Source organism: Sus scrofa, chromosome 9 (genome assembly GCF_000003025.6).
Source record: "Sus scrofa isolate TJ Tabasco breed Duroc chromosome 9, Sscrofa11.1, whole genome shotgun sequence".
Lineage (NCBI taxonomy): Eukaryota > Metazoa > Chordata > Mammalia > Artiodactyla > Suidae > Sus > Sus scrofa.
In genome coordinates this window covers 31,460,892-31,471,007 of record NC_010451.4, presented here as the reverse complement: position 1 = coordinate 31,471,007, position 10,116 = coordinate 31,460,892, and the positions used below count along the sequence as shown (strand labels likewise).

The window sequence follows — 10,116 nt, the reverse complement described above, 5'->3', positions numbered from 1 at the left end:
GATTTTTAATTTAATGTAAAACACTAGTTTTACGTATAACTCCAAACTCAAAACTGTGAAATAAGTGCATTGAGGAAGAGCTTGCCTGCATATTTGTTCCCATATCTCATGCTCTTCTTCCTTAATAGGTAATACTTTTTTATTAGTTTTTAGTTTAGTCTCCATTTTTTTTTTAGAGAATATTAGAATATTTGTTTGTATTTTTCCTGCTTCTTACCTAAAGGAGCCTATACTCACTGTTCTGCCCCTTGTTTATTCACCTAAAATTGTATATTTTTCAGTCAATCTTAGGAAGAGATCCCTAGATGTGGACTAGCCAGGTCAAAGGGTAAATCCATATGACATTTTATTAGTTATCACCAAGTTCCCTTCAATGGAGTTGTATCATTTTCTGTTTGAGAGGATTTTTGAAAATGAGAGTTCCCTTGTCTCCAACCTACTGAATCAGAACTAGAAGGTTTGGGTTTCCAAGTGGTTTAGATGATCACCCAGGCTTTTGGAAGCCTGCTCTAAAGGAAATTTGAAAATCAAACATTAATTCATTAATTCAATTCAATTTCTCACTTCCTATGGGCTAGGTGTTATGCTAGGCACTGGTGAGAGAAATTCTAAAATGAATGTAACATCATCTCCCTTGGAGGGTCTTATAACCTAGACAGTGGGGAAGAAACATTTATATGCAAATCATTGTAACATCATGTGATTGCTGGTATAATAGAGAGGTGGACACAAGTGATGTGGGAGTACTAAAGAGAGAGCACAAAAATTCTGTTTATGAGAATTGTACCTGGTATAGATTGGGACATACTACTCCTAAAACAAAAGCAGAAGTACAGATTTAACAAACCTTTTGCAAAACTCATGTAATGAAGTCTCCTTCCTGAGAAGAAATAAATCATGAGTTTAACTCTGACTTTATCTCATTTTTTACTTGCTTCTCTGCTTGGTTTATTCTTTGACATAGCTTCCAGTTTTTAAATTGGAACTGCCATGGACCTCTGTGAAGATTTTTGAACCTAAAATTGTAGCAGCATGTAGAGTCCTAACATAATGATGCTTTCAGCATGAAAACGCTACCAAAATCATGAGCATATTGTGGTTTGCATAAAATAAGCAATGTTATTCATGTAGTTGACAGGAGAGAAGATAAAAGTCAATAAAAAGAGAGTTATTTATTAAAAAGATCTAATGTTACAAGAACAGTACACAGAACTATTATCTGACTGTGCCTTCCACATGGTATATACCATTATATATAGTATATATACAGATTGTATACAATATATTTAACGGTTTGACATGGGGTCCACAGTACCTTCATTTGGGTAGGCAAAACATTCACTTTCATGACATTTTTAATTATGAGGAGTCTTTTTTTCTTCATAGTTCAACTGACATTATACAAAAATACAGTCTCTTTCGTGATTTAAGACTGTGCGGTTACTATCCCGTCCAAGAAAAAGTTAACTCAGTATCATACCTTGATCAGGAATGCTGCTCTGCTTTCTACAAAGTAACAAGTATGGAATAGATAAGTACATAAACACTTAAAACCTGCTTTTTAATAGGTTTATGATGCAAAAGACATATTCTGTGCATGTTGAGTAAAAACATTCCATATCGCTGATTCCTGTAAGAATACATCAGACATTCTACATTTAAATATTCTGTCAGATATACACCATCCATCAGCTACTTAAAATATTGATTAATTTGAATTTTCCATCTATTGACATTAGATTTCATTGGGCTTTATTTTTTGAGTCTTAGTAATAACTTGATTCTTAAAGTCCACTAAGTCTAGTAGGAAACGCTATGGAAAATGAAGAAATGGTTGGACTCATCAAATATGAAGTAAAAATTATTGCCCATTCTTTAATATTTTGCTGCATTTTTTTTCAGATGCACAATTTGCTCTTGCAAGCTATACTATAACTCAGGAGAGCTCACAGTTTGCTTGCTGAACAATTAGCATCACTCTGCATGCAAAGTCCAGCCTTTCCCACTCCAAAGGCGTGCTCAAGGAAGGTCACTTGGTCATTATTATTCACAAGCTTCAATATTCACCATCTGTGATAATTTACTACAATAATCTGTTACCTAACATAGTCTTTTAGATGACTTCTTGTTTCTTTAGGGGTGTCTTGGACACAATTGCTCCCAAAGAGTGTGAGTAACCAACACAATCTCTCAGGCTGTTCAAAACAGAAACTTCAACTTCACTCTGTCTTCTGATTCTACAAGGATTAACCTCTAGAGGCAGCAGTTTGATCTCAGTATTGCTTCCTTTGGCTCACTATTGAAGATGAGAGTAGAATGAACAGGTTTAGATTTCACAAAGGAAGAGAAAAGAAACTTCCTTTTGGTTTTATATCAACAGCATCTGTAAAACTAGTTTCTCTGGGCTTTTTTTTTGAATATGACTTTGCAATAACTATCCTTCAGGAAGTATTTTTGGTGTAATATGAGCTCTGGCATGTTCTCAGAACTTCTGTATACTACCATCACAGAGAAAACGTTCATCTCACTTTCCAGCAACTATCTAGGATCACTTAGGTTTAAGGGGACTCCTCACAGTAACAAATGTGTATCACCGCTACAGCAGTGTATGGCTGGTTGGACTAGCTCAGACCCTGTGCTGAGGCCATATTTTCATACATAGCTTAATTTTAAAAAATCAATTTATCCAGGAGGTCCTCTTTATTTGAATAGTTAGTGAGATTTAATTAATGGCATGTATGCATGGAACTGTTTTTTTTTTTAAATTAACATTTGTTATGCTTGAACCATTTTAGTCCACAGGCTATATGTAGGCATAATTACTTGTTGAAAAAATGTTCATTGTCCTTAAAATTATTTGCAATTAGAAGAAAACCTTGGGCCTAATTCAACACCTGTTTTGGCAGTAGGTGGGGAAATGGGAACGCTCTGTCCCATATTCATTAAGTTAGCACCCTTGGCAGCATGTCAGTTTCTGCAGCTTTTAGTGATCATATATATATATGTATATATATATAGTGATTTTAAATTATCTTTTGTTATTAAAAATAAACATTTACTATATTTGCAGCTAGGTAACATAGTACTTGATGAAAAACAATAGCACTTCAATTCATTTGGACTCACTTTCTATTTACCTTGCACTAATATAAATGGCTTATTCCCTACCCTAATAACTTGCTCTAGGGATGCATATAGAATGGCATTTTGACAAATTTTGCTATTTCACTATGCCATCTTATAATATTTTTCGAGGAAACTTTTGTGTACTTATCCTATAATGGAGCACACAACTGAAGTATTTCTTCATAACTCCTGCTGGTTTGCCAATTGGAATAGTCAGCCGAAGGAAAAACGATAAACAGTAGACTTGGAGTTTTAAGCACATTTTTCATTCTCAGTTTTGTATTCGTGTTTGAAATAGATCTGCTAGAGACCACTTGTTTAACGAATGGATGGCACACACTCAGGGTCATCGGTTATAGAATCAAATTCCAACATACTAAAAATAGTAAAGAATACATTTGACAGAAATTACCTTTGTTTACAAAAATTCATTACATACAATCTGCATATTTTAATTGGACCAAGAACTGTCCTCTTCATTTACAAAAACCAAAGAGAAACCTGATGGATAGGTACTATGCTTCCCAACCTCCTATAAGTGCACCATGTGTAGTTCCATGTTTTTAATGCGCATTTCAAGGTCCTGGGTCTCCACTTACACTATACTTTCTTCACTGTTGTTATCAAAGTTAAAGCAAAGAAAAACAAATTGAGTCTGTAGTTTTCACCAAGAGGTTGAAGGAATCACCAGTGCCAAAAGCAACGTTACTGATGATGAGGACGTGGAGAGAGTGTGGAGGGTTGACTGAGCACTAGTGATTTTCCCACCTGTGAAAAAGAGAAACATTAAATGGACAAAATTGTTTTGGTTTTGCCTGAGCTAGAAAGAGTTGTTTTTAGATATGTTAAGGCAAATAAATGCAACACTAATCCTGTTTCTGATGAAAACATTCCTTATGCTTATGAAATAAGATGCTGTTCGGGGTTCCCAAAAGGTATATTGAGGGTAGAAGTGTGTACGGAATACTGGGTTAAAAAAAAAAAAGCTGTGCCATGTCGAACAACTACATCTAATTAGGAGACTCAGTGTAATTTTCAACAATGATGCACACTAATGGAAAAATATCCCAAATTCCATATATGAAAAAAAATAATTTCTGCAGTGCATAGTTCAGGAAATGGTATAAAAACAATGGGCAAACATTTGTGGCAATGAGAATTGATAATTTCATTATTTAAGTAAATTTTAAATTTAATAATAAAATATTTATTTAATTTACTTGCAGGTCTTGTATCGACTTGACTAGTTCCATTGTGCAGGCTTAAATTCCAGATTCTCATGCCAAACTGGGCTTCTTTGCCTCTTTTAATAAAAGAGACCTGCTTTATTACTCTTATTTCTGGCCAGGAGATGTTCTTCCTTCTTTAGACAAAAGAATTGTATATAGTTGCTGCATTAGGTTGGCAGATGATTAAACTCGCTGATTTGAATGGATTAGTCTGAAGTATCGATAGTTCCATAAATTACAAAGTAAGTAGATCTAACTCCAAGAATGTTTCTTCAAGCCAGAGGTCTTCTGAAGTATCATTATGATAGTTAATGAATGTTTACCATATGCCAAGTACTGTGCTAAGCATACACATAATAAGATAATACACATTATCTCATTTGATCTTCACAACACTCCTATGCAATAAGAGCTATTATTTATTCCTGTTTGCAAATGGAACTGGAGCTTAGAAAAACTATGAAGCTTGTTTAAAGTCACTGAGCTATGCACTAAGTGGAAAGAGATGCTCTTATGTGTTGTCTCTCTTAAAAGAATGACTGCCCTTGATTAAAAGCATAATGATAGAATAATAATAAAATGTGCCAACCAATTTTTGGAATCATCCTCTGGCCAGTTATTCTCTTTGGTCAGATTGAGTTTAACAGGATTCTGGGTGTGATTTTTGTTACAGGATAGAGTCTAAATTTATTTCCTGGATGCTTAAGAACTGAAAAAAACTTTTGTTTGGTAAACTACACATACACACACTTGAAGTAGCAAATCTTCTTCCTCTGAAAACTTTTTCAGTTAAAATACTAATAAAACCCATTAATCAACATACTGGAGAAAGTTACGTATATTTTGGCTTGTACAAAATGCGGTCACTGCGATGTATATGGCCACATGTGAGCTGTAAGAATGGCATAATGACAATGACTCACTGGAATGGTACTTGTATGCTTAATAAATCTGTGAAAACATTCTTTCTATTTATTTGAGAGTGGCTGCACCCTTGTTAAATCAATTTACATGACACTTCTACAAAAGAAAAAAAAAAGACCTCACTTTTAGAATGCTAAGTAGGTCTATATCTCAAATTCCATATAGAATCAACAAAGCAAAAACATGCTATTTCAATATAGCAAAACACAACAAAACACAAACAGCAAACATTGGGCTCAGTTCGGGTCCCAGAAATAAACTAACTAACTGTTTCACTTGAATAAGTCATTCAAATTCCTAGGCTTTTGGTTTCTGGGAAAAGATAAGAATGAAACAAATTGTTGCTCATGTTTTATGGGTCTGAGATAGACAATACCACGAGATTTCACTTTATTAAACCTCAGGAAATGGGTTGCACTGGCCAAAGTGTTATTAACTAAAACATAAAAGTTAAAACTTTTTTATGGTATAGAAGTTATAAGGTAATTAAAATATAAATGGGAGAATAAAGGTGTTTATAAGTATTTTCAAGCTTGGGGCTTTAGAATCTGTGTTAGAGTTGAAAGAAAGCTTGGACAGTCAGAGAATAATAAAATACTTAACTCATAAGTGTGCTAGGAGGATGAAATAAAATATTAAAAATAGTAAAATAATATATGGAAAAACCTAACCCATTGCAAAGGACATGATCAGAGCTCAGTAAACGCTCTTTGTATTGTTGTTATTAGGAATTGACAACTTGTGAAGAAAGAAGAGCGCTGTCATCTTTTTCACTTTTTAGAAATAATCTTTAGTCCTTCAACGTGCTCTTGAAAATTTGAAAATTTCAATTTTGAACTAATCAATGTAGAGGCATTGTTACCTTTCTTGCTCCTAAAACTATAATTTTATAAAATAATCATAAAGCGTATTCCATTTTTGTGTGGCTATAATATATTTAAATTCTCAGAATTTTCACCGAATTTCTGAAAAAGTCAGATTTTCCGTATCTTATTATTTTTATTTTTACATTTTATTTTGAAATAAATTTAAATACACAAATATGTTGTAAGAATAAAAGAATTAATTCATCCAGATTCCTTAAATGTTTACATTTTATCTTCTTGCTCTATTATTCTCTATAAATATGTACATTGTTCATGAACCATTTGAAATAAGTTGCAGATATATCTTTACTCCTAATTACTTTAATATTCAGTTCCTAAAAATAAGATATTTTCTTCTACACCACAGTACAATTTTTATAAATAAGAAATTAATGTTTCTATATATAATATAATCTACAGACATTATTCAAGTTTTATCAGTTGTCCCAGTAATGAACTTTATCTCGTCTTGTATTTTTATGCAAGAATATACTTATTGACAAGTGTTATGTCAATAGCTCTTCCTCAGAGTTTTAATTTATCTTATTATTTTTTCCACTATATTTTTCTTCTATTTCACTTTGTGGCATCAAAAAAAATTTCTAAGAAATGCCTCTGGTCTTAACCTAAGTTGAGCAATACATTGAATATAACAAAGCCACATTCAGCGTTCTACAGAATATCATCAGATACTGCCCTTTAGCTTGAGAATGATTGCTCAATAAATAATGCTATAATCACTCATTAATTAAAAATACATTAAATATTTTTATACAAGGCTTTAATAAAAATTGCCCAATATTTTCTCTATGAAAGATTTGTGTATTTAATTCAATCTTTTGTTTCCTTTTTTGACTACCTCAATGAAATTGTTACTTTCTGAATTTGTAAAATCTCCCTTCTTTAATTAGTTTTCCTTATTAGTGTAATAATGATGGCAGCGGATTTAAATCCTGGTTCTTCCACTTAGTGTGATCTTAGGCAAGTTACTTAAATTTTCTCTATAAAACAAGAATAATGCCACCAACTTCATACAATTGTTATGAAGGTTAAATGAAATGATATAGGTAAAGCACTTATGATCATGCCTCACATATCATAAGGGTTCAGTAAGAGCTAGAAATTATTAATATTGCTAATAATAACACTGATGCTCAAATAAATTCTGGGGGTCTAATATATAGCATGGTGATTAATATTAATAATACTCTAATAAATACTTGAAAGTTGTTAAGAATGTAGATTTTAAATGTTCTCATCACAAAAAAATTGTTATATGATGTGATATGTGATGTGATGGAGGTATTAGCTATATTTTTTTGTAGTATATATTTGCAATCTCTATCAAATCAACTATTGTACACTTTAAAGTTATACATTGTAACATTTAATGTTTATCTCAATTATATTTTAACAAAGCAGGAAAAAACCCAAACAGTGATATTCAATGACATTTATAATTTATTTTTTTTCTTTTTTTTTTTTTTTCTTTTTAGGGCTGCACCCGCGGCATATGGAGGTTCCCAGGCTAGGGGTCCAATCAGAGCTATAGCTGCCGGCCTATGCTAGAGCCACAGCAATGCCAGATCCAAGCTGTGTCTGCAACCTACGCCAAAGCTCACGGCAACCCCATATCCTTAACCCACTGAGCAAGGCCAGGGATTGAAGCCACAACCTCACGGTTCCAAGTCGGATTCATTTCCACTGTGTCATGACAGGAACTCCTATAATTTATTTTGAAATCAATAAACATAATCAGACTTTAATTTCAAAAGCATTCCAGGGAGTTCCTGTCATGGTGTAGTAGAAACAAATCTGACTAGGAACCACGAGGTTGCGGGTGCTATTCCTGGCCTTGCTCAGTGGGTTAAGGATCCAGCATTGCTGTGAGCTGTGGTGTAGGCTGCAGATGTGGCTTGGATCTGGTGTTGCTGTGGCTCTGGCGTAGCCTGGCAGCTGTAGCTTTGATTAGACCCCTAGCCTGGAAACCTCCATATGCCATGGGTGTGGCCCTAAAAAGCAGAAAAGAAAAGCATTCCACATAAACTTTCCTATCCCTCACTTTCTACTACCTAATGATAAAGGCAATCATGACAACAGAGAAGCAGATACATTAAACTAATAAGGCAAGACCAGTTTAAAAGCAATATTACAAAGCCAAAATGGCCAGCAAGGCACTGCTTGAGGTCAACATAGAGGGGGTTTTTCACAAATAAAGATTTTTTAATGAAGATGTGAACTCCTTTCTAGGTTTGTAGAAATTCCACGATCACGGGCAGGCTTCCATGGTTTGTATTAATGGAAGGATGGTATGATAATCAGAGTGAGAAAAGAGGACCTTCAACATCTCTGAACCATGCAACCCATCATATTGATTTTGATGAATTTACATCATCCTAATATTGTAAATGGTCACAGAATTGAGCCTATTGTGTCAAAACTTACCTGAATATGATGAGACCCTGATTTGGGAACTAGCTGTTCCATCTCCTCCTTCACTGTATGCTCGAACTTCAATAATATAGACTCCAGCATCAGGGAGTGGTACCACTGCTTGAGGTTTCTGTGTTTCAATGACTTGACTGTTGCTGTGACCCTCTTGCCTATAAAAAACCTAGGAATAATAACAGATGTGTAAACATTTGATATTCAATCAAGGGTTCCAAATGTTTATTGACTGCTTCTGTATGTCACATTCTGAGCTAAACACAGGGAGCTTACAGTGTAAATAGAAATTCAAGCAAATGCCATGTATGTGTTACATGCAGCAAGCATACATAAGGGGCTATGAAAATATAGAAGAGAGAGTTTAATTCCATTTGATGGATTAGGGAAGACTTTTAGGAGAAGGTGATTTGAGCTAAATGTTTAAAGATAAATAGTTCGCTGTTGGAGAAGGTGAGAATAATTCTACAAAGAGATAAAACAAGATTGAAAAATACATACATCTAAAAATAAAGAAGCATAGCATTAAGGTATGGAATGGAGAAAAGACATTGGGGATAGTGAGAAATTGAGGCTGGAGAAGTAGGTATGGAAGGGGTAGGTGAATAAAAGTTTTTATTTCTGGTTATTAAAATGAATAGCACCCTGAAGGAATACTCAAACCTGTTATTTTCTAATTATTTGAATGGAATAAAGAGAAAATGTGCTAAATACACCAGTAATAAATCCATAACAATGTAAAGGATGGGTGAAAAGTTAAAATTATACTGAGTATTTTTATTTTTATTTTGCCTTTGATATTTGGTGAATTGTCATTTGGATACATTGGGTGGCAAAGTTGTCAAAGGCTTTTTTGATATCTGTTCCTGATTCTAGAACTGCACATATATTCATGGCAAATAGAGTTTTAGAACTACAATTTGGATGCAGAATTATCTTGTGTTTACAGGTCAGAAAACAGGTTTCAGAAGATATATGATATACAAGATCATATGGCTAGTAGTAAAATAAATTGCATTGAAATACTAGTATTCTGATGATCAGGTCAGAGGCATTTCACTGTATTATACTGTTTCTACTCATTTGCCTCTAGTCAACTTTTTTGTGTGCATGTATAATAGTCAAGTAGTAGTAGTTTTCAAATGCATTTTTATTCAGTATCATTGTTTTTGTGCTTTTTCGTAATTGTTACTATTTTGATTTCTTTGCATAATGGGAAGAACAATAGCCTTGCTGTCATACAGATCTGGATTCAAAACAATCCTACAAAACAAAACAAAAAACAATCTCCTACACACCTGTCTGAGTAAATGTGGGCAAGTTACTAACCTTTGTATAATGTATAGTAGAGATAATAACACCTATTTCCAAGTTTTGTTCGGAAAATTCATGTAAAATGCCTAGCACAGGCGCTGATGCAGGGTGAACTTATTGACAGAAGGCTACTTCATCTGTTGCTATTATTGCTCATTGTTAATGGTCAGCATTCTTTTGCATCATAAAAGATGAACTGCCTTGGGAGACTA

The 10,116-nt window shown here is 33.7% G+C and overlaps 1 protein-coding gene across 2 annotated transcripts in view; it reads right to left on the bottom strand.

Annotated features, from left to right (window-relative positions):
• CNTN5 (contactin 5) overlaps window positions 1,148–10,116 on the bottom strand; it is a 1,210,258-nt gene continuing 1,201,289 nt past the window's right edge. For both annotated transcript variants that reach the window (XM_003129801.6, XM_021102337.1), the window contains exons 24-25: window positions 8,591–8,759; window positions 1,148–3,894 (exon numbers count right to left, since the gene is read on the bottom strand). In XM_003129801.6, the coding sequence (XP_003129849.3) occupies window positions 3,791–3,894; window positions 8,591–8,759 (273 nt within the window). In that variant the 3' untranslated portion in view covers window positions 1,148–3,790. The remainder of the gene's footprint in view (window positions 3,895–8,590; window positions 8,760–10,116) is intronic.